The sequence below is a fragment of the Pezoporus flaviventris genome, unplaced genomic scaffold (assembly GCF_033815535.1).
Source record: "Pezoporus flaviventris isolate CSIRO_AGI_PZ_B2104156 unplaced genomic scaffold, CSIRO_AGI_Pfla_v1 ptg000097l, whole genome shotgun sequence".
Taxonomy (NCBI): domain Eukaryota; kingdom Metazoa; phylum Chordata; class Aves; order Psittaciformes; family Psittacidae; genus Pezoporus; species Pezoporus flaviventris.
This window is the reverse complement of record NW_026892645.1, coordinates 8,389,342-8,414,589: the sequence shown is the minus strand read 5'-3', so window position 1 is coordinate 8,414,589 and position 25,248 is coordinate 8,389,342. Positions and strand designations below refer to the sequence as shown.

The window sequence follows — 25,248 nt, the reverse complement described above, 5'->3', positions numbered from 1 at the left end:
TCCACTTGTTCTTCTTTAGGACAAGAGGTAACAGCTTCAACCTGCACCAGGGCAAGTTCAGATGGAGCTGAGGAACAATTCCTTCCTCAGAGGGTGCTCAGGCATTGGAACAGGCTGCCCAGGGCAGGGCTGCAGTCACCGTCCCTGCAAGTGTTCACACAGCGTGGAGACGAGGCCTCAGTGCCATGGGTTAGTGGTGGCCTTGGCAGGGCTGGGGAGCAGTTGGACTTGATGAGCTTAAAGATCTTTTCCAACCTGGTTGATTCTGTGATTCCACCATCGCATCCACAGTCTTACGGGTCAGTGCAAAGTGAGATCCATGGCAGTGTAAATTTGTATGTCAGTCAGTGGCAGTGTCAGGAAAGCATGCATGAAACCCTTGGTATGGGGCAGGGGTGATCCTGCTGACAGCAGGATGCCTGTGTAGGTCAGCTCCGGCAGAGGATCATCTGTCCTACAGAAGTAATGAGCATCACAGTTGCAGTGCTGATAGATGGGGTGCTGTTTGTTGCATAGAAGGGTATCAAGTTGGCCAACACAGAAGTGGAATTCTCCTGCCTCAGGCCTGTCAGCGGCAATACTTTGTGCACAGTGAGGAAATAAGATCTTTCTGAATGTAGAAATTGTTTATGGCTCATCACACTCCAGGGAAGGGCTGCAGTGAACAAGCAACCTTAAATCACAAGCAGCGGGCACTTCCCATATAGCACTGGTCTGGGACAGAGCAATGAGTTGTGGAGGTACATAATACTGTCATTTAATCTGATCTAGGGCTCAGTGGAGACATGTGCAGATGTGCTTCTCTATCAGTAACATGGGGATAACAATGCCAGCCCAGGTGTCTCACTGGGGTGCAATGAAAATTAATTAGATAATGTCTGCACAATGCTTTGAACACAGCAAAACATCATGGACACGCTAAGTCCTGTGCTTACTAAGGTGGATGGGGTTTTTATGGCTGTTAATGCTTTGTCTAGGAGACAGGAATAGCTTGCTTGTAATCCATTTCAAAATATGTGTATTGATGCATTGTTTTCCCTTCCTTCTATAACTTTCTGTGTTCCAGCTTCTTCCCTATCCATGCAGATGGTGAAATAAATTGAGGTTTTCCCTCCTCCAAATTAATTTAATTGTATTTAAATCAAGCTCATTTTAATTTTCAGGAGAGGCAAATAATCTTGTAGAAATCCTTATCCCAGAGATTTTGTCTCTAATCCAGCAAAACATCCTTGCACATAGAATCATAGATTAGTTCGGGTTCGAAGGGACTTTAAAAAGCCATTTAGTCCAACCCTCTACCATAAATAGGGACATCTTCAACTAGATCAGGTTGCTAAGAGCCGAGTCCAACCTGACCTTGAATGTGCCCAGGGATGGGGCATCCACCAACTCTCTGGGCAACCTGTGCCGGTGTCTTACCACCCTCATTGTAAAAAATCTCTTCCTTGTATATACTCTGAATCTACCCTTAAATGCTTTAGGACTCTCAGCATTCTCATTGCCCTTTAGCTGAGGGACATGCGCTGCAATGTTTGATTCAGGTCATCAGAGACGGTGAAAGATTTTGTGTCAATCAGACATCTCTGTGTATACAAAATAAAGCCAAAACCTCTCTTTACAACTTGTGCTTAATGCTACAGTAATTAACTGTAGGGAGAGCAGTTTTCATCCAGGAAAACATTTTATGGATGGCAGGACAGCAACTGGAGAGATATGCAGTGACAGCTTGCTGCTGAGCTTGATAAGAGCTTATCAACACAGCTACACAGCTGATGTTTGGTGTTCCTCGTGAAGTGGAATGAAATGAATGTGTTGATTTCAATCGAGTTTCTCATAGATAAGAGTGTCTATCACAGAACCCCCTCCTCACACGTACACACATGCACTCTTATCACTAGAACTATCAGGCAGTCCTGAATTCAGCTGAGATTTAAAATTGGATGGAGCATAAGGACTGTTCTTGGAGGGAGAGAGTTTTTGTGGGATGGATGGATGGATGGATGGATGGAGGGATGGATGGATGGAAGGATGGAGGGAGGGAGGGATGGATGGATGGATGGATGGATGGATGGATGGATGGATGGATGGATGGATGGATGGATGGATGGATGGAAGGAGGGAGGGAGGGAGGGAGGGAAGGAGGGAGGGATGGATGGATGTTGGTACAGGAGTAGGAAAGCCGCAGTGCAGCTGAATATTTCAGGACAAAAGGCAACTGTGCAGAATTGGCAGACTTTTCCCTTTTGCCACAACACCTGTAATTTGCTTTGTTATCATCACCGTTACCATGTCCCTGTCCTGAACACATAACTAAAGGGTTGCTCCTTGGTGAGCTGGGTTCAATATGCAGCCTGTGTACATACTGTGGGACAAGTGATGGGTTTGTCAATCAGGCACACTTGCTTTTATGGAATGAATGAAATGAACTGACTGAAAATACCACTTCTTGCCTCCCCCCAGCTGTGTCCACTACTCCTGCGAAGCCACCAACTGCCAGAAGCTGGAGATTGAGCATGCACTGCTGGACTGCTCCGGTGGCGGGTGGTACAATGGAGCCCAATGCAACGTGAGCTGCAAGGCGGGCTACACTCTGCAGGTCCAGCGGGATGATGATCTCAGCAAGAACCAGGTTTGCTCTGTCGGTTTCTTGTCACCCACAAAGCAGGGATGAGCAAAGAGATGTGAAGAGATTGAGAAATATGTGAGTCTAAACCCCAAAATCTCAGCTCAGCCCTTGGGATGGGGCCTTACCCAAGTACTTCTCATCAGAATAGGAGCCATCTGACTGTGTAGGAGGAGGGACTGACAGTGAGCAAAGCTCAGATGTCCCCCAGATTTAGAAGTTTTCAGCCCAAAAGGTTTCAATATGTGTTCGGGCCTTCTTTGATCTCACTGGTTTTACTCAGCCAAACAGTGTTTCTTAGGTTGGTTTTGGGGGGTGGGGTGTTTGTGGTTTTGCATAACCAGTTTCTGGGCAAAATACCTCATTTTGTCCCTTGGGTTGAGGCTAACAATGTCTTAACTCCTTTACAGGGTTTCAGTCCATCTGCTCCCAACCACACCCTGACACTGCAGAAATGCATGGGAGCAAGGGGGTTGAAAAAGCACCCAGACCCCTTTGCTTCCAAACAAAGCATCAAAAACCTCCTCCCAGTGAGCCAGGGAGTGCTCCCCACCTTCTCTAAGTCATGCATTAGTAATCCAGTCCTACCAAAGCAGCATGTCTTGATGCAGTGAGTGGGATATTGAGGAAAACTATCAATTTCTTCAAACCTTAATATAAAATGCAGATCCTTTGTGCTGGGGGAGGTGGATGAGGTGTATGTGATGAATGGCGCACCCTTGGCATGCCATTGGTAGCAGGGTTCAGGGCAGACACCCCAGTCTTTGAGCAGGACACTGGGGTGGTTTCCCCCATCTTCTCACATGTTGTCTGGGCAGCACACACACATGTAGGGCTGGGAGGGCTGGGGCAGGCAGTGTGCTCAGCAGCCCGTCTGTATTTGTGTTCTTCATGAGCTCACAGAGGGGGGAGCCAGAGTGGAGGGGAATGAGTCAGCCCTTTCAACTCAATTACAAAACAAATACAGGACCCTGTGAGCTGGGCCTCTTCCATCCTAATTGGCATCAGCACCAGAACCCCAGCTCCAGCTGAGCATTTTTACACAACAGAAAACAAGTTCTCAAAGGAGCCGGAATGGCTGAACCAGGAAACACTTGGAAGGGATCTGTACATTGAGCACACGGGAGTCCCAAACCAAATAAAACAGCCTAAACATGTTACTTGCGTTCAGAAAGCACCTTTTGGAGATGCTCAGCCAACTGTATATGGTTTTGCTCTGAGAAGTTTGGTTTCAGAGCCTTGATCAGACTCATGTGACAGGAGTGGAGGATTTTAGCACCCCTAGCTAACGTGATTCACTGCCTATTACAACATGCTTCCTCTCACCCTGGTCTACTATTGCACTTCATCGTCTTTTTTCCACCAATAAAACCCCTGAGGCCGATGGTTTTGTTTTGCAAATGGAGCATCTTAAAGACATCCGTGTTCAGCTGAACACATTAAACACATGCTTTAAAAAAGTATACTCATGTGCTTTGGAGATCTGTTGAAAAGGAGCAGACAGTTTCTTTCACTATCCTCTTTTTTTTATGTCTTTGTGTCAGGTGCTTCAAATAAGAACTTCTGGAACATGTAGGCAAGCAATTAATTATCCAAGAAAGTCCAGAATCCATGGCTTAGATTCCTCATATTGTGTTGTATCGAATTGCATTGTTCTCCTTCCACAATTCCTTCAGCTCCTCTTCTGATCACAAGCACTTGGAGAGGAGATAGGGCATTGTGGGTTGTTATCTATGGTCGGAGGGGCCTTCTGCTGTGATTGAGGGACCTTGTGCTGATTGTCGGTTGTTTCACTGTTGTCATTCAGCTGGGTAGTTTGCTTGTTGGACTGATTTGAGGATCTAGAGCTTGTTTTGTCTCATTTAACTGACAGCGTGGGAGGCTACATGAGGAAGAGGAGGAAGGAAAGCAGTTCTGCTGATGTTTCATACTCTTGGGTAGGAAGGAGGCTGAGGTGAGGTGCAGTGTCTCAACGAGCAGACTGAACATCAGCAACCCATGACCACCACATGCTGATGAAGATGACACCCTGGTTTAGCATCTGAACCACATTTGTCTTCTGTATTTCACCGAAAGGCAGAGGAAAAAGGGGTGAACAGAGAATTAAAAGCAAAAGTTTCAAAAGCACCTCAGAGATGCAGGGGCACAAGTCACATTTCAAATCAGCCTTTTACATCTGAGGGGGCTTTGAAAATCTTCTTAACAGTTTCTGCACTTTCTGGCCTCTGTGTCTTCTGAAGCCACCATTTTAATCAGGCTTAGGGCAAGAAATTCATTCATCTCTGCTCTCTGAGAAGCTCCCATTCCAAATTCTGTTCAAACTCCATAAAATCACCAAACCCTAAAACCCATCAGCACCATGTGCAGGAGAAACTGTTCGCAAATACAAAAAAGCTGAGCTGTTTGCAGGCTCTTGGGCTCTCTAATCCCCATTGAGGGACTTCAGCAACAACATGAACGAAAAAAGGTTTTCATAGAGATGGAGCAAAATCCTTCATGTGCCTTTCTCACAAAGAAGATCTCAGGATGTTTTCATTTCCCCCCGATTCCTTCCCACCCCCCTGACAACTCCAATGCTCTTTCTTCTCTTCTTCCCTTTTTCCCTCTTTGTCTTTCACTGCTCTCCTCTTGTCCTTCACTGAAAGTCCCGCTCATTCAGTTACTTGTTGTCATCTCTCCTTGAAGCTACCACCACTGCTGCTCTGGTCAAGAGGTGTTATTTAAAACCCAGCAGCTCCCTAATGTTGTGCAAAGGCATCATCAATCATGCCAGGAAAAGAAAGCGCGGCTCATGTGGGTTCAATTAGAGGCACAGTAGTGGGCAGAAGTGGAAGAATACTTAGAGGGGAGGGCACAGCTGTTCATTTTTAAGGAGAGGAAACTTCACACGTGAAACATCGCTGGAAGAAGGAGCCGGCTGGGATCTTGGGCAGCAGGAAGGAGACACGAATTCTCCCAGGCTGTTAAAAGTCCCAAGGAACAAATCTTTCTGGCACCAGATTAGTTTAAGTTTGCATCCTCTTCGCTGTATCTTTGGAGGCCCTTTTTGTCCTCTTTTTCTCCTCCTCGCCCGCCCTCCCTCCTTGCGTAAGGTTCTTTTGGAAGGCAGGACATGAAGGGAAGCGGTTGCTGTGATGCCAGTCAAAGCAGCACAGAGTGCCCAAAGTGACAGCTAATAAACCAGATGAGAAAGCCAAGCGCTTCGTGTGGACTGCTGTGAGCTGGGTGACCTTGTCAGATCAGACAGGCGAAACAGGCATGTGCCTGCTCAGGCTTCGGGTGGGAGATCTGCAAAGGCAGATGCAGATGCTGCTGCTAACACCCAGCACTGCTCGGGCCAAATCAACTGGAAATACCCCTGAGGTTCAGCGCGGTGTTGGGGAGAGATGAGCTCCGGCTCAGCAGCCTGGGGTCCTGCCCCTGGGCACTGCAGTGATCCCACCTTCAGGTGGGACATCACAACAGGGACAAGCTGAAGGCTGGTGAGTGCCATCTGCAATGATTTCCGTGGTAGGGTTGTCCCCTGTGCTTTCAATCAAAGCCACTGGTCTTTGTCTCCATTGCAGGGAATGTTCTGTTACGTTCTGCTGCAGAAGTGCATGTGCTCCTATTGCTTGAAGTGATGACATGATAGACATGCTCTAAAATGCACCATTATTATGTCTGACCTTGAAAACCTCAGCTTCCATCATACAAAGTGTGGAACAAATTACTGGGAAAAGCTGAGAAGCCAGGATCTTACCCACACAGGCACAGCTCCTCTATGTGGGAATGGCCTTGCCAGTGTGCTAGGAAGAGGAAAAGCCATATGGGTTTGGAAGGAGGGGACTCCTCCAGATTTGGTTTAGTGTTTTTGTTGGGAAAGTACCATAGGGCAAAACCCCATGTTAGCTTTCTGCTAAAAAAGACCACGGCTGCAGCTGAAATAGTCTCACAATTGTTAGCTTGGCCCATTTTCCATGAGCTGTGACTCTCATGCACAGATATTGCTTCTGTTTAAATGGTTGTGTTGCATTCCAGATCCTGAATTTGCACCTTTTTTTGGTGTTCTGTAGAGGTGCATCTGATGTGCAGTCTTACCATCAGAGAAACTCCCTTGTGCACCATAGTGTGTCTCAGCAGCCAGTATCAGCTGGCAGGAACTATCATTTATTCCTAAACTAGATCACACCAACACCAATAACTGAAACCTCCTATCACTTCCTTGTGCTTAGTGTGGATTCAGCATCCAGCAAGATCCAGTGCAAGACCCATGTCTTTCCCATCACATTTGGATAGCCCCTGGCATCAGTAGCTTGGGTTTATGTTTTAACCTCCCGCTGCTGAGGTGCTGGAGTGTTATTTGATGATAGCATCTCTGAAGGGAAACGGAGGATTTGCTGAATGCTGGGGCAGCCGAGCCTGGAGTGTAGATGTGGTGGTGATGCTGTGCGTATGCATTATGAAGACATGGAAATACGCTGTATCATCCCTTCTGCTGTGGCCATCACACCACAACTTCCTGGAAGCACAGTCATCTTCCAGTTATCAACTGGCTACAGATTATATATACTCTTTAATGGTGCAGGTGTTCTGATTGGCAACAAAGGCAGAACTGATAGCCACCGGCAACAAAGGCAGAACTAATAGCCACTGGGGAGCAAAATGAGTGGGAATGAGAGCACAGAGTGTCCCTTCACCTGAGCGCGCCGGGAATCCCTGAATGTGCTACTCTGAGTTTGCAGAAACAACATTTTTTTCCATCAGCAGTGCTCCTGTTTAAATAAACTCCACGGTCTAGAAAAGGGGTTTTGTGCCCACTGGGGAAGTGTCCAGTTTCTCAGCTCTGGGACTGCTTTTTCCATTCTGCATGCAACCATATATCAAAGGGAGACAGGTCTGAACTTCTGTTGGAACCATTAGGGTGTTTTTGCAAAAAGGGAATCCAGGTCCCTTTGATGTGTGCTAGAAAAATTCCCCTTCCTTTTATAAACCCAGATCAATGGTCAGCGGTGCAAATCTCCCGCGAGCCTACCAGCCCTGAATAAGATATTCCCTGGAGGCAGAGCAGTGCTGCTGTACAGCTCGCTCAGATTCCTCGATGGTATCTTCCCCTTCTTGTGTTTGGGTTTCTCACATTCTTTTTTCTTCTGTCCTTCTCTTTATTCTGGTGTAGAATCAAGGGTCTTGCTTTGAGATTCTTCACTTCTGGTTGTTAATTTTCCCTTTTTAATTAGGAAATAGACGTGTTGTTTGGTCTCTTTGTTAACATCTGTTTGTCCTTTGGTCACCCAGTAAATTCTTCATCTTAGCTTTAGGTGGCTCCTTTACCACCACCACCACCACCCCCCACACCTTATTTTCTCTCTCCCTAGCACTTCAGGATTTCAATCTGCTGCATTAGAATCATAGAATAGTTAGGATTGGAAAAGACCTTAAGATCATCCAGTTCCAACCCCCCTGCCACAGGCATTGGCACCTCACTCTAAACCATGTCACCCAAGGCTCTGTCCAACCTGGCCTTGAACACTGCCGGGGATGGAGCATTCACAGCTTCCCTGGGCAACCCATTCCAGTGCCTCACCACCTTTACAGTAACGAACTTCCTCCTTATATCCAATCTAAACTTCCTCTGTTGAAGTTTTAACCCATTACCCCTTGTCCTATCACTACAGTCCCTACTGAAGAGTCCCTCCCCAGCATCTTTATCAGGCAATTCCACTGGTACAGATCATCCTCTGTAATAGATAAGAAGACATTGGATGCTTTATTAGCTTTCATAGTCCTACAAGCCTGTTAGTGAAGATTAACAAAGCATAATAATGTTTGGACTATTCCTTAAATCCATAGAAATGTAGCCTCTGTGTAGCTATGGTGTAGAGAGACTTTAGGGAAGTCACAGAACAGGCACTGGCTCTGTATTTGACCTCCCAAGTGCCAGGTAAATGTATGCGCAGGATGCTGTTGGGTCTCTCCATTGCAGGTCTCTCCAGGGAAAAGCCTGTCTCCTTGGGTATTTGGGTCCCCAGTGCCAGGACAGCAGGGTCCTGGTTTCATTTGGAGCCTTGGGGCACTCTGACAGTAAAAGCCATAGCAGCTGTCAGTATATGAACACAATGTTGACACGGCTCTGGCCACCTCCCTTGGTACCCCAGTCCAAGGGTGACTGACACCTCCTGGGAGAGCCTCAGATGGGAGTCCCAAATGGGTTCATGTCAGGTTGGCTTTTACTTCAAACCCAAGAGCGAGTTCGACTTCTGAGAAGTACACAGGGATCCCCTTGGTGTGGCTGTGTCACTGCACAGTGACAGGGACCAGGGATGGCTGTCAGCTCCAAACAGCTCAGCCAGCTTCCTGGCTTGTCTCAGGAGGCAATGCAGACAAGAGTTCTGATTATTTGTAGTGCTCTGCTGTTTATATTGAAGAGCTTTGGTTTCTCACCCCAAGTGTAACAGAAATCCATCCTGGTTCTCTGACACTCTTGTAGGAACTTGTATTTAGTAGCTGCTGTCCAAGCAGTGATGGTAGAGGTCAGACCCAGCGTTGCTTAACTTGTGGCCACATTAATGGCTGTTACTAGGCTTGGAATGGTTTTGATCTTGCTGGCTCTGGTGGCTGTAGGCATATATGTCTTTTTCCAGATGGAGTCCAGCATCACCATGACTTGCACGGATGGGAAGTGGAACAAACAGGTGACATGCGAGCCTGTGGATTGTGGTGTCCCAGACCAGTACCATGTCTACCCAGCCACCTTCAACTGCAGCGAGGGGACCACCTTTGGCAAGAAATGCTCCTTCAGTTGCCGACCTCCTGCTCTTCTGAAAGGTATCAGAGGCTGTCTATGCCGTGACCTGGGGAGAACACTGTTAGCACAGACTGCTCCTAGTAATCTGTGCAACTTCTGCTGTTGGTTTAGAATTATTCGTGATATTTTAAGTATGGAGAATTATGAGACTCTATGGGAAGGTTTATTTATATTAGAAGTTAAGTTCTTTTGCATCTCTCTATTACCTTCCTTTGACCTTTCCTTGATCAGGGCTGGCCAGGCAGTAATGACAGTGAATATTACTTCCATACAACCAAAACATGGAAAAGTCATGGGGATAAATCAAACTGAACTCTCTCATCTTCTTTCCCATGTCTTCTCTCTTCTGTGTCTATCTCTCTTTTATGTGTCCTCCATGTATTTGGAAAGGCAGGAGAAGACTGAAAAGTCCCATGTCCCAGGGGCACCATCCCCATCACTGTTTTTCCTAATCCACCCTATTACCTCTCTCCTTTTCCACACTCATCTTGCTCTCCCTCTGACCTTTCTCTCCTCTTCTTGTTTGTGACTCTCTACAATTGTTTATTCCTTAAAAATAACACACTCCACTGCCTTCTTTCCTTTCCTCCGCCACCTTCTTCCCTGCTGCCTTTCTGCAAGCATCCCCATCATTCCCTCAGTGCTATCAACTCTCCTGCTCACTGGCACATTACCCTTTTTTGATCTGGTCCTCAGGAAACACAAAAAGATTTCATTGCTCATTTGAAAGAACTTTACAGCCAAATGCACTTGTCATCTTGCACTGGAGTAATCTCAACTGCTGTTGCCAACCCAGGTACAAAGGCTGTATAAGCTGTTCTGTACACGTGGTATCACCTTTTCTGCTAGGATTCATTGCAGATCTCCAAAGAGGCATGGGAAGTATTTTTCATTTCAGTGAAGGGATATGTTGATTTCTTCATATATAACTAAATTGCTTAATTCTTTTACCTCTGATTTAGGAGGGTAACCACAAGCAGCCAACACACAGTGAAAGTTGAAACTACTTAGATGGAGATTTTTATCAAAGAATTCCCTTTTTCTGTTCCTAAAGGTCATCTTCAACAAGAGGTGGTTTTTTTCACTGAAAATGCCTGGAATTTTTTGAGGGCAGCAGTGCAAACAACGACACTCATCATGACCAACAACAGCTTTAGCTGATGACATTGATGGGGGGAGCTGGAGGGATGATAGCCAACCCCCTGCGAGGGTGTGCAGCTCTGGTGTGTAGGATCACTACCCTTTTGTCCTGAAACCCTGTGAGCTGTGAGGTAAAGGCACCATTCCGTGTAGAGCCATGGGTGATGACTAATAGATGTTGCCACTAAGCTTCTGGAGAATGGCGTTGGAGTGACTCATGCCTAATTCAATCACTGACGTCATGACAGCCACTGTTGGTAATGTCACAGCTTATCACTTTGCAGTGGCAAGTATGATATCACCGTGGCTGGTCTGCAGAGCTGCTGCATGAGTCAGAGCAGAGGAGCATGCTGGTGCTCTAGAAAAGAGCTCCCTTCAGCACAGAGTGCCTCTGCAATCATCTGCAGTTGGGGAGGGGAAAGAGAAAGCCAGGCCTGATTGAATGCAGCTTCTCTTATCTTTGTGGGTAGGGCAGGAGGGCTCCTCTACATACCTTCCTGAGCCCTCCAGAGCCTTTTGTTTTCTTCTCCTTTGAATTCCAGTCTTTTCCTTTCCTCTCGGAGAGATGGCATTGCTCTGGGGTTAGCAGTTTGTCAGTATTATTTGGGATAACTCCTGAAGTTGGCTTAGTGTTGAAAATATGCCTTGTGGGTTGAGAAGAGTTCCTGCAGCAATGCTCGGGGATTTCAATAGAGTATTAGGGATTTTTGAAGGGTTAGTGGCTCATAGCTGTGCTTTGTTTCTTAGGAAAAGCTTATTCCTTTTCAACATACAATATAAAATAACAAAGAATGTAAAATACACTGAGACTAGGCTACTTTTAGCTTAACCTTCTGAAGTCAAGTAGGTCATAGCAGAGGCAAATAGATCTATTGTACCTTTTACCTTTGAGGTGCTGGCCAAGAAAGCTTCCTAAGGAAAATGAGTCTCTAATGAGTATTATGAATCGTATTTATCACAGTAGTCCCCAAGGACTGACTGTCCCCAGCTGAGGATGGCTCCTCATTGTGTTGGAGTAGTGACTCTAATACTAACAGATGCTGCTCAAAGAGGCTCAAAATTGAAATAAAAAGGACAGATTCAGGGAGGAGATAGAACACAGAAGTAGAATGAAGAATGTAATGGAACCAAGTGCTCTGTTAATGCCATGACTTTGGAGAGGAGGGGGGTGATGTACGAAGCAAGCTTCATTGCAGAGAAGAACAAAAATAAGGAAGAGAAACACAAAAGATTACAAAGACAGCATGGTTTCCCCTATCCTATAGTGTTTCCTGAAATGAGCACTGCCTGCCTGTCATCTGAAAACAGAGTCCTTAATGATTTAATGCCATCATAGAGAAAATGCATGACATACACAGCTGAATTTGTCAACCGAGGTGGCTTTTGATGTATTATGGGTGTAACAACATGTCAGAAAGAATGGTCCTGCTGGACGTTGTTCACTTTGCTCTCTGCTCTTCTCAGGAAACAACAGCAACTTGACCTGCATGGAGGATGGGCTGTGGTCCTTTCCGGAGGCCCTCTGTGAGCTGATGTGTCGAGCACCCTCCATTGTCCCTAATGCAGATCTCCAGACAAGTCGCTGCCGAGAAGATAAGCACAAAGTGGGCTCGTTTTGCAAGTACAAATGCAAACCAGGTTACCATGTCCCTGGATCCTCCAGAAAAGCAAGAAAGTACGTGCAGGAGTAAAGCCATGCCATCAGTATGATTCAGAAAGCCATGAGCTAAAATTATTTTGAGAAAGGGATGGGCTGTTTCAAACAGACTATGTGTGCTGTAGGGAATATCACTGAATATTTGGTGAGGCGCTGGCACAGGGTGCCCAGAGAAGCTGTGGCTGCCCCATCCTTGGCAGTGTTCAAGTCCAGGTTGGATGGGGCTTGGAGCAAGCTGCTCTAGTGGAAGGTGTCCCTGCCCATGGCAGGAAGGTGGAACTGGATGAGCTTTAGGGTCTCTTCCAACACAAACCATCCTATGATTCTATGAACAATTATTTCATGCAGTTTCAAGGGGATTTAGGCACCTTCCTCACTTAGGTTTCCTTGAAAATCCTAACCACTGCTCAAAACCAGACCTTACCTTTGTAATACCCCTTTGATACGGAGTCTGGGGAGTCCCCTCTGAAGCTCTACAGGAAAGAGTTAGTGCTATCATATGCTTCTGACTTTGCACAAACCCACTTCAAACCAACCACAGCCCACAAGCCTCTGAAGTAGAGTTTCTGGGAGATGTGTCCAAGGCCAAAAGAGGAGTTTAAGCTGGACAGCTCAATATTGGTTTTGCAAATAATCATTATTTTTGCTCAGAGACTTCATGACGCAGATTCACAACTTGTTCCCCAAGTGTTAAAAGCTGAAGCACATGCATCCCCTGCAACCTGCTTGCAGAGCTGAGAGGCTTTAGAGGCTCCTAGCTGACTCAGCCACTCATGGAATGGTCTTGGTTTTTCCTGCACCAACAGGCGAGCCTTTAAGATCCAGTGCACACAGGATGGCACGTGGCTGCCGGGCGCTTGTGTGCCCGTTACCTGCGACCCTCCTCCTTCCAAGTTTCATGGGCTTTACCAGTGTACCAATGGCTTCCAGTTCAACAGCGAATGCCGGATCAAGTGTGAAGATGATGACAATCAGTCGGTGAGTCTCTCGTGACCAAGTTATCTCAGCACATACAAGTGTGGGTTTATCGTATGTTCCAAAAGGACTCTGATCTCGGAGGGACCCAGTGCCATTGAGCTCTTCTGAGACCAGAGGCAGAGGAATGAAGAAGGCAAATATGTCATTAAAGTAGAGGGTGAGAGAGCTGCTGTGGAGAGCCTGGAAATACTGGTTTTATGATAGTAGTAACCAGTACCCATAAAGGACTAACAGTGAGTGACTTACTGTTTCTGGAAAATAAGTGGCTGAAAAACCTGCCACAGTGGCTCTATGATCTAGCCAGAAAATAAGGAGTAATGAATGAAAGTAGGATATGAGTTACCCACACTTGTCCTGGCTGGTCATTCTGGTTTACCTTGATTTCTCTCCAGTTCTCTTTTTCTATTATTATCATGTATATGTTTAATATGGTAATTTAACTTTATAGGGATTACAATGATTCAGGTGAATTATCTCTAAATTTTCATGTTTTTCTGGCTGTGAAGGTGTCATTTGGCATCAGGGGTCAGATTCTCATCTGGTGTTAATCAGAGTGTTGCCTTTGACTTCACAAAGCTGTGTTCACTGATGTGAGATGGTCTGGCCTTTAGTATGTCATTTGAATTGTTTAGTTTTCCTCACCAGAGGTAATTATAGTTTGTGAGATAAGTAACTTCTCCCAGAAGTGCTGCCTCTGCTTAATACACTTGGGAAGAGAAAGTGGGGACGTAGAAGCTGCTACATTGCAGAGAGTAGGGAGTGCTATGTTAAAGGCCTTTTAATATCATTCCAGGTTCTGAGGACATATTAACAAGGGACCAACCATGCCCTAGTGCTAGTGAAGACATCTCTGATACCTGCTCCAAACGTTAAAAGCCAATTGCTGCCCCTGTTCCCTTCTGGGTTGGCCTGTCCTCTTCACAGGGACGACAGGCAGAGCCCTGGGGTTTTGCATTAAAGGTTTCCTTGTATAAAACTTAGGTGAGGTTATGAGCCTGTGAAATGAGAAGCAGCACATGTGGGTGCAGTTTGGGTGGGAGCTCTGGGATACAGCATTTGTGGCTTTGTACATCTATCACCGGTCAGCATGGCTGGAGAGGTGTACCATTGCTGGCAGTGCAGGGAAACTGGGGCACCAGTGTAATAACAGCTGGTATAATGGGTTTGTGTTTGCTGTTAAATGAACTGGACATGCAGAGGAGAGGGCAGTGGAATCAGAGTTACAGCAGTAAGGAAGTGGCTCTTGGAAAGTGAGAGATACGGCTATGTCTTTATTCACTGTAAGGAAGAGTGTAGTGATTGTTCAGCTGGGAAAGCACCTTGAGCAGAGGGAGCAGATAACATCTTGAGAAAGGGATTTGCAGAGAAAGGTATTTCCAGATATCCCAGAAAATAGACTGGAGAAAGGGGGAGGGCTCCTGGCACAAGCCAGAACCACTTGAGAGGTGTTAATTATTTAAGGATTAAACCCCACTAAGTCTCTCTCAGCTATATAAGGTGATAATGCACGTTGCATCCAAGTAAGAAACCCAGCAGGGATTTTCACAAGAGATTTTGCAGGTCAGGGAGTGATGGACAGGATGTTACTATAGCAATAGGTATCCTGGGATCTCAGAGTATGTTGCAGAAACTGTACAATAGTACCTTTAAACACAACCAGCTCCAGGAACGTAAATCAGGTTTCATGGCTCACCTTGAAAAACCATGCTTGAACCCTGGCATGCAGATTGCAATGGAAGTGCACCATGCTTGCTACCCCAGCAAAATTGTGCTCAATTATCACTTAGCAATCTCTTCCTGAATTTGTCACCATGCTGAAAGATCGTTACTCAGCTGTACATATGGCATCTCTTAATCACCAGCAACATAATGGTCATTTAAGCAGGTACCTCCGCTGGCACCCAGGGCAAGGGTCTTCCATTGGAGAATATGGTGCACAAATCATATGAACAGTCAGATCTAAATTAATCAGTCTCTGCCAAACTGGCCCTTAGGTGAGAATCACCAAGCTGGATCACACCCTGAGTCCATCTGGTCCATTATCCTTTCATATGATTTTCTTATTACTGCTGGCAATGGCCAGATGTCTAGAGAAGGGGAAGCAGGTCCCTCGCAGTAGTCTGCCGATGAGACCACTTTGCATCTCACTAAACACTGTGCTCATCAGCAAAGCTGAGCAAAGGAAGCATTGGGATATTAAGGACAAGATTAACATTGAAGGCTGCTCAATCCTCCACGCATATTCCAGTGGCTTGTGCCGATCCCTGTGCAGCAATGGGTGTGGGTCATGCGGAAGAGCTCCTGCGAAGGGTTCAGCAGCCCTGCTGGAATCCCATCATAGAGAGAACACTAAAGGATTCCCAGATACCCAACACAGTTTCCAAGAGCAGGGTGGGTAGGTTGCAGACAACATGCCTGACATAAAATGGGTGAGGAGAAGCAGAGATCGTGCATGGTTCTCCCACCCAGCAAGGCCCCTGCGGGAGGATTGGAGCCACACCAGACATCCTCCTGTTGGGTGTCCCGCATTACCCTGTGGCAGCTGGGCTCGCAGATCCTGCAGAATAGCTTGTGCAGAAATCCCCAGTGCCATGAGGATAGATCTGACAAAAGATTGCCTGTGCACTCCTTTGTTGTTTCTAAAGGGCATGATATTTCCCCTCGGACGTTGGTATTCATTCTTCAGTATCATACGGAGAATCTTCTCTATAAGAGAAATGTCATATTGTATTCCTTGCCCATTCCCACGCCAGAGGATTTTTTTCTCCTTTCCACCTGCCTCTGTGAGTGTCTGTCTCGGCCTCTTCTCTTGCTGTCACTCAAGGCAGCCAAGCTCTAAAGAGCACGTTCTGCCCTGCTAAGCATCCCTGCTCGTGTCCTGCTTTCCTTCCTCCTTCAGATAGCCATTGGGAATTCTTTCATTTTTGAGACAAAGATGATGCAACCAGTTAGAAAATGGGAAGAGGGAAAAGGTTGTCTGCATTCAACACAAACCTCTCAACAAGATAGAAGGCAAATGGAGTGAATGCACCTTTATCACAACTAGAGTGGGTCTATTTTAAGGTAGAGACCGTGCAAGGGCCTTGTAAAGACATTGCATTGCACACAAGAGCGGTGCGCGTGTATGCAGTGCAGGTTTCCTTCCTTTATTCTTTGGAAGAAGACTCCCTCTTGTCCCCCAGCACTGACATTCCCAACCAGGGACTCTTCCAGTTCCAGCAGAACTTTGCTTCTGGCTCAGGTTTGCCTGCTTCTCACTTCTTAGCCTGTCTTTGCTGTTGTTTTTGTGGCCATCTGCATTATCTCCTCCTCTCATTCCAGGGCCGTGGAAGCAACGTGATTCACTGCCGGAAGGATGGCACCTGGAGTGGGTCCTTTCATCTCTGCAGGGAGATGCAGGGCCAGTGCACACTGCCCACACAGCTCAACAGCCACCTGAAGCTGCAGTGCGCCGGCGGCTACGGCATAGGTTTGTGAGCTCCAGCTCCTGCAGCATGCAGCTTGGGAGGGAGTGGGAAGCACAGGGACAGGAGTTGAGGAGGAAGATGGGAATGAGAGGGAGGAAGGAAGGAAGGATCTTGCGGTCCTTGAAGTCCTATGGTCCTGTTTGCCTGAGTGAGAGGCTGCTACAGGAGGCTTTACAGGGAAATGCTTTCAGGAAACATGAAGCTCTGCGAGGCCAGGCATCATATTAACATGATTGCTGGCTCCTTGCAATGCTTCCAGTTTCATCATGTGCCTTCTTGGCCAGCTGGTTTTAATGGGCAGCCAGCAGGCCAGACCATGCCAGAGACACATCCAGTCCTCAAAATACAGGCAGAGAATGTACCTGTGTTTGCTCTTTTGTCATGTCCCCCTCCATCAACCACAGGCACACATACACATGCCCCGGAGGTGGAAAGGCAGGAGGCTGGCAGGGAAGTGCAGCACCAGGGTAATTCAAATCTTTCCAGAAAGAATATGAGACCAGCTGAGCATCCCTTTTGGTATGACAGTTGATTAGGAGCTGCTGTAAGAGTATGTTTTCCCCCTTCTTTCTGGGATGCCTGCTCACCCTGCAAAGGGTCATTGACTTCCTTGCCCTCAGCCGTGCTTTGTGTCACCCAGGCAGAGGGAGGGGTAAGACTCCACACTGTACACACTGTATTGTATTTTCAGCCCCTGTTTTTGAGGTCTCCATGCTGTAAAGGCTGCAACCCACACAGACCTCCGAGGCCCCTTCCTGCAGCCCCTCTCCCAGCCCCTGCCAGCCCCCTCCTCCCTCTGCCTGTCCCTTTGAACCTGGAGATATTTCCTTCTTGCGCGGCTCCCTCATTATATCGCAGCCATGCGAAGGGACCACGAGCCTGCTTGTGTTCCCTCCCTGGGGAGGAGAACACGACCTGGATGAGATCACCGCTCTGTAATGATGCCAATTACAGATCATATATCAAAACAATTCCGACCTGCTCCTTTCCCAGAGTGTAAGGAGCGTGGCAGGAGAGCGAGCGGCGAGCCCTGACTCTTAATGTAGAGAGGTGTTTTATCCTCGAGATGAGGTTACCTCCAACCTGGCCAGGGTTTTCCAAGGAGAGGAATACCAATTCCTGCTTTGGAGGGGAGCATCTCAGTGCTGGAAGAAGGAGGGTCTGCAGTTTCCCACCCAGTGGGTGCCTGACAGCCCTTGGTCCTCTTGCAAGTGTGGCTGTCAGGAGGTACCAGTCCCGCATGCAAGGTCTGGTGGGCCTGATTCTGGGATGGGACCACACAGCCGTCATGGAGGTGAGGGTCTCATGGGCTAAATCCTCCATAGGAGTGTGGCTTTTGCTGGAGAGGAAGAGCTCAGTGAGGGCACAGCCACCTTTGGCTCTTATCCTCAGCAGATGAGAGCACGTTTTGGGATCAGGTTGTTGGGTTTTCCTTCTGCTCTTTATCTTTTTGGAATCCTGGTCCATGTTCTTCCGAGAAGCTGTTTTCCTTCCACTCACTTGCAATGGGGGTGGTGTCAATGGGGCTCACCCAGCTGGTCCATGGAGCCACTGTCACATGCACTGGGAAAGCAAAACAAACCCCAAGTCCTCCCAATCTTCCTGGCTCAACAGCCCAGGTCTGCTCTGCTCCCAGTGACTCCTCCATGTGGGAGTTCATGAGAAGTCAGAAGCAGGTGGGGAAAATAATAGCATCCAGTCGTGGTCACTATGAATCCCACACACCTTCAGTTATTCCTCAGACACCTAATCTGCCCTTCCAGGCTGAGGTGTGTGTTGAGCCAAAGGTTCAGCTCTCCAAACCAGTGTGGAGATTAATTCCTCCCCCAGCGCTGATTGGAGTGCAGAAATCCTAATGACATGTTTGCAGCAGCTGTGCCATTCAGGAGTGATTTTCCAGGGGGGAAATGGTAATGGTCCAACACACTAGGGCTTACGGTTGTGTCACCACAGGGCTCTGGGATATTGCTGGAGAGTATCGCAGCATGTTTTAATGAAGAAAGGACAGGATTCCCACTGGGCATGACAGTTAATCAGGGAAAAAGCAGGTTTATGTGTGAACAAAGCCATCATTACCTCTCCGTGTACTTCTTATCGACTGTGGACTTAGGTGCTAGCTCGCCTGCAATGTCGTTAGGCTTGGGCACCCTCTGCAAGATGATTATTGAAGGTCTGTATATGTGACAGATCAAACGGTAGGTTTCTATCATGTCATAGGTGAGATGAGTTCGCCGGCCTCTGCTCAATCGATCCCATTGCTTGAAAGAGCAGTTGAAATGGAAAAACCTTCACATTTCCTTGATGATCTGAAAGTGCAAAACCTGACCCCCTTCTTGGAGTTAATAGCCAGAGATACGCAGCTCATACAGAAAGGCCTTGGAATATCTGCCACCCCCACGATCTGCTGAGGTGCAGGGCTGTACTCAGCATTTCGTGTGTGCCTAGAAGATATGTGATAGTTCTGGTTGACTGCTAATTGCAAGTTAGGAAAAATGAGCTGTAATCCTGTCCTTCAGCTGGAGGGATGCCGAAAGGGTCAGGAGCTGCTTGCTTTATCCTTTAGCTTTATCCTCACTGTGTTTCCTGCAGGCACGGAGTGCACCACTTCATGTCTGGATCACAGTCACGAGCCCATCCTCCTGCGTGTGAACGAGACCGTGCAAGACATCCAGCACTGGATGAACCCTCAAAGAGTGAAGGTCAGTGCCTGGCAATTTCACTACCTACATCCATTTCTGTGTGTTGATGTGAAGGGACTGAACAGCATTACCTGTGGTTCATTCAGCGAGGGGAATACAGGGTTAATTCTGCCCTTTAGAAAAGAATTCCTGATTTTTGTTGTGTCCTTACATGGTGTTCCAGTAATGTGGTGGCTTCCTCTCCAAGTTGCTTTCCCTCTATGATTTCCCAATGAAAGTCAGTTCAAGGTAAAGGCCCTAAATCAGTGTGCTCACATCCACCTGGCACCTACAGTGGGTCTGATCTGGAAACATGATTCATGACACAGGAAGACAGACAGAGAAAGGGCACTGGCCAGGTTTTATTTGCTTCCTCCCGTTCAGTATTTTGCTTTCCTTGGGTGGCAGAGCTGGATTTTTCTGCACTGCTTTTGGATGACAAAAGAAGCTGATACAGAGGGTATTTCATTTCCCGAACCAGCAGAGCTGGCTGAGTCCTTCCCCCCACCCCTTCGCCCGCATGCAAGAGATGCCTGCTCAGCACAGCCCCATCCAGAGGTCACCACTTCTTCCTCCTGCCTGCAGCAAGCACTCAGGCAGCATTAACCACTCATGGCACACCATCCTGCGCATCCTCCAGGTCTACCCTGATGGGGACACGCACACCATGTACAGTGCCTTGCACGCCCTATACACACAGGCCACCTGAAGCAAAGAGCTGTTTGGTTTCGTGCCTACACTTGAATACCTGTGGGAGACAATTGGATTGTGGGGACACAACCTGTGGGGACACACTCATCTACCTCCTCTTAAACCCCCTTCCTGCCATCTACACAAATGTGCTCTCCTGCCCCAAAATGCATGTAACCAGCACTTGTGCCTGCATGGCGTAGATGTTTATCTGGCCATGCTCAAGTGCATGTCAGAAGACACCAGCACATCCCATGTCACCAGGGTGCAGGTTGCTGGTGGTGCTTGAGCAAACACTTACTGGCTTTCACATACTTGGCCCTGTCTTTACAGGAGTCTGTTTTACACACTGCAACTCTCCATTTAGGAGGCGAACAAGCAGCCAGCACAGCCCCAGCATATTTTGAGCAGCTTTGACAGTCTATTTGCTTCTCTACATGCCTAAGTATGTACCCAGGGGTTGGGATTTTTGAAATCTGGCCTTGGCTGTGGGTTGTGAGCTGCTCTGAAAAATAACCACTTTATACTTCCCTGTTTCACACAGAGCAATAGAATAAATCCTGGAAAGCAGTGGGGAACCTAAGTCCAGAGAACAGAACAAGTTTGCAGTGTCCTTCCCAGCTTCCCATTCACTCCAGATGCCGAGATTATATCATTGCCTAAGCCTAGGCTTTGCCAAGTTTCAGGCATGAAGCATAAAGAAAACCCCTATCTCTGTATTCGGGGCAATTTCTCACTGGTCCTTTCCCGAGTGCTAGACTTTAAAGTGGTTTTGTAATTCATGGTGAAATAAAGTGACAGCTTCCCTCCTGTTCTCTGCTGTGCTCCCTCGTTTATTGATGCGGGTGCGCAGAGGGAGCTGTAACGAGTTTTATACCTGCAGGTCTCTGGAGGGCTCATTAGGCAGCAGGGAAAACATAGAGTTGTAAAGGGGGAGATGAGGGGAGTGAGGGATGGAGGAGAAATCATGCTTTCCAAGAGTACAGTGGTAAATAAGGCCTTTCTTGCCCTGATGGTGAGGATCTTGCAAGAGATTTAGGCTGGGAGCAGAGAAAAGTCTCACCCCACAAACAATTTGTAACTAGAGGGTGGGATTTGGGGTTGAAAACTTGTGTTGGGAGGTGGAGGGAAACCTTTAGGAGACAAGTGGGATGGTGCTGAGACATGATGGAAGGGATATTTTGGTAGCTGTATATCATCCATCTTCTTCAACTCTCAGATAAGGGGATGTCACGCACAGCGAGTGGTACGTCATGGGGCAAATGCTGCTACCGGTGGGACTCGGGAGACCCCCTGGAGAGACAGGACTGGGATGCCTTAGGGGAAGGTCCCCATGGCAATGTGTTATATACCAGTAATAATAGGTGTCTCTGTTTATGGTCAGTGACAGCTTGCTGCTGTGCCATACAAGTCAAGGGAGCAGCTGGTTGCACTTACACGGCAAGTCTTTGTGGATCTCCAAGTACTTGAATGACACAAAGGAAACACTTCTAGTGACTTAATTCAGGCACAAGTAATGTACAAATGAGAAGCAGATAAAGGCAGAACTGACCTGTGGAGCTTACCTTTGAGAGGACAGGCACAGATAAAACCCAAGGAAAAAGAATAACATCTGTGTGTAGCTGCTCAGGCAATAGCTGTTACGGAAGCAAATAGGGAAGAAGGAACCGTCTCTCCTCTGGGGGCTGTTTAGAGCAGAGCTGTGCAAATCACTTGCTTTTTCGGTTCACTCGAAGTTATGTCAGATGAAGAAACAAAATGTTTTCTCTTTAATCAAGGGGCCTGGTTTGTTGTTGTGATTTTTTTAGTGAACCGAAAAATGGGAGGAAAAACCGCATTGGTTTGAACAGAGCGTGGCCGTTCATTTCCAAGGACTTTGGAAAAGTTTTTGTTTAATGAAAATGACAAAGAAAAAAGAAATAATTAGAAATTAAATGTCCTCTCAAAGGAACAACAACAACAGATATTTCACTCCGAAGAACATCTGACAAACGCATACGACTGCAGAATTGGTTCAGGCCGAGTTGCTCTGTTGGATCTGAAGGAGTTTGCTGAAATCAGTGTACGTTGGCAGTGCCTTCTCAATCAGTGCTTTTAGCAGGAAAAAAAGAACCACCTGAAATCTTGTGGGTGTCTGTGCTTCTGCTGGAGGCTGTCTTCAGAGCAACCACTGCTGTTCCCATGATTTCCCATTAGCCAAGGGGCAGTGAGCTGTTGAAGACACCTATAGATAGAGCTGCCAGGACTGACTGTGCAGGCAGTGGAGAGAAAAAAAGGAAGCATCTCACAAAGACAGCTTGACAGCCCTTTCCTATTGACTGCAGAGGAACAGGGCAGACACTTAATTTCTTAGGTTGGCTGAATTTGGGTCCTTGCCTTTGTGCTGAGCAGGAACGGGCCAAACACTGCACAAGCATGTGCGTGCCTGGGGTGACCTGCAAAGGGTTGGCATGCCCCAGCTCTGCCTACCAGCAGGGTGAATGTGGCCATGGCTCCTCCACACTCTTGGGACACTGCACTACTGATGGTGATGTGTTTTCCCATATGCACTGCAAGCCCTGGGATTTCTGGATGCCCATTAATAGGAATTCTCCTTAAATCCCCTCTATTCATTAAAGCTTTGCAGTTTTCCTCCTTCCTTTCCCTCTCCCCTTTCTGTGACTGTTGGGCTTAATTTGCAGGCAGGGAAACTGAGTCATGGAACAGTGGAATGACTTACTGCAGCGGCTTAGTTCCTGGCATGTCAGGAGTTCCCACCCTGTCTGGAGCTACAAGAGGAAACAGCCACAAAACTCTATGTCTCTTCTCTCTTGGCAGCAGTAGCCGATCCCCTCACCACCGCCACTCGGTTGTCATGTTCATTTAGTGGCTGAGGAGAGAGTTAGCTGAGACCAGTAGATACCAGTCACTGTGCATAAGCCCTGGGGGACACTTGACCCATCTAAGGTGGAGGAGAGCTCTCCACCAGCCTCTCTTGGGGAAACCTAATCCCCTCCACAGCCCGCAAATGGTTGACATCATTGTGTTAGTCCCACCATGGGAGGGAAGCGCTGTGACTGGAGGCACTAGGTCTTCCCTCATAAGGAGTAAATGACAGCTTGATTTGCTTTCTTGGCTCTTTGTTACCTACTGTGGGAGCGCATCCTGGCTTCCTCTCCCCTCGCAGCAGATGGAGTCACAGCCAGCAAACCACAGATGTGGCTGGATGGCGTTTCTGGGATGGGGACACGACCAAAGTCAATAGAGCCGACTGCACAGCGTGGCCGATGCAGCTGCTGAGCTGCAGAAGCCGATGCACAAGGGGAGCTGGGGCCATGAGGGTAGCAGATGTCACCACAGTGGCAGCAAGGGGAAGGGATGGGGCTGGCAGAGGAAGTGGCCAGATGGGCTTTATTCCCTGTGCACCTCCTGGCACGCGTCGGATGTGGTCCTTCCATCCACCTCCTTCCATCCAGCATCCTTTGTTGACCTTGTGAGGTCAGCTTCCTTTCTGTGTGCACTGACACCATCAGATCCTGATCATGTCCCTCACAAGTGCCACCTGTACCCATCTTTGCATGCTCTGTATACATTTATTTGTCTCAGTTGCCCCATCCAGTTGCTCTCTATGGCACCTTGTATGCCTGTTTGCACTGCAAGAGACAGGAACAATGCCCAACAACCCAAATCATCCCCAGTTTCTCAGTTTCCCAGCCCAGTCTCTCCCTCTGCCCACACCTTTTCCCATCCTCTTGCACTGCACACACCGCAAAAGCAGCCTGAGAGTACAAACAGGCTTGGTGGTAAGAGTTCAGGGTTTGGAAAACCAACAAGAGGAGCTGGGACCATGGCCATTCCCTGAGCATACTCTGCTTCCAGTTCCATTAATTAGCATGAAGTTAGCAGGATTGAATTCAGCTGGAATAGCTCTAATGGTCTCCATTAGCAAAGCTTTACCCAAGGAGAAGGCAAAGTAACTGGGACTAAGCTGATGACCACTGAAGAGCAACGTGAATGTCCCACTGATCCAGTGGTTAATCTAGCATGAGGTCAGTTGGCTTTCCTGTGCTATGGAGAGCAACTTGGGGCTGCATTCACGTTCCCTGGGGGATGTCCAGCTGTGCAGCCCTTGGGATTGAGGATAATCTTAAACAAGATCACTGTCCTAGCACAGACTTCACTTTCCATCCATTCCTCTAAGGGAGGGTGCTGGGGTTTTAATACTGGGAGGGCATGGAAAGTAGTCAGTTCATCCTCTGCAAGGGATTGCTGGAAACCTCCTCTCTTCAGAGCCTGTTTCAGTGCTACCTAGCTGCTTTTGTTAACTCCATGTGCTCACACACATTCACACATATTGAGAGGTTCTGTAAATATTGATGCTTCTTACCAGGGGAATGTGAGATGCTCTTTGGAAGTGCACTTCTTATTGTCTGCCTGGCCTTGGATACGGGAGGCAACCGCCTGAGTTTTCCACTTTGTTTTAATTCCTGGTTTCAAATGCTCTTGAACTGCTTCCTTTACTCTTCCCCCCTCCCTGCCTGTTGACTTGCCTTGTTTATTTTGAAACCTAGAAAAGTTTCCCTTCTTTTCTCTGTGAAATGCAATAAACAGAAGAGGGGGAAAAAAATCCGACTAAAGCCTTCACCATTTGTGGCAGGCAACAGCCTGGAAATCTCCAGCTGTCTGTCGGGAGCGTGCTGGGGGAAGGTCTGACACTGCAGGGCCCCCGCACCTTGCAGCCTGCTTCCCGAGGGATAAACAACATCCTCCCCCCATTCCCGGCCGCTTCTCCTCTCACACAGACGGGCCCTGTTGTGAGGCAGGTGGGGCAAGCCGGGCTTGACTAATAGTGGAAAATCCAAAAGCATCGGAAAGATAAACAGCCCCAGTCAGATAGTATAAAAGTCCTTTCTCTAACCCACGCCAGGTAAGCCTCAAATGACAGAAACTGTAAAAACATGTTGAGGTTCCCCTGCAGATGGATTAAATTAGCCCTCAAATAAACAGGGGAAGGGATGGCTTGTGCGTCAGGTCTTCCCAAATGTTAATCCCTTTCCTTCCCCAGGCCTCCATCCAACCCTGACCCCTGGCTTTGGGTGAGCACCTATGTGTTCATCTTGCCCAAGTGGACACTGTAGCGTTCCATCCGTGGATGATAACCCAAAATGAACCTGTGATGATATCCTGGTGAACGGATGGGAGTCCTCTCTCCTAGACCTCCATGGTATAGAAGCACCAGCTCCACTGTCACC

At 47.6% G+C, this 25,248-nt stretch overlaps 1 protein-coding gene across 2 annotated transcripts in view; it reads left to right on the top strand.

Annotated features, from left to right (window-relative positions):
• Positions 1–25,248, top strand: part of PAPPA (pappalysin 1) — a 365,052-nt gene that overhangs the window by 319,914 nt on the left and 19,890 nt on the right. For both annotated transcript variants that reach the window (XM_061477061.1, XM_061477060.1), the window contains exons 14-19: positions 2,461–2,629; positions 9,244–9,427; positions 12,012–12,222; positions 13,011–13,182; positions 16,504–16,651; positions 19,239–19,348. In XM_061477061.1, the coding sequence (XP_061333045.1) occupies positions 2,461–2,629; positions 9,244–9,427; positions 12,012–12,222; positions 13,011–13,182; positions 16,504–16,651; positions 19,239–19,348 (994 nt within the window). The remainder of the gene's footprint in view (positions 1–2,460; positions 2,630–9,243; positions 9,428–12,011; positions 12,223–13,010; positions 13,183–16,503; positions 16,652–19,238; positions 19,349–25,248) is intronic.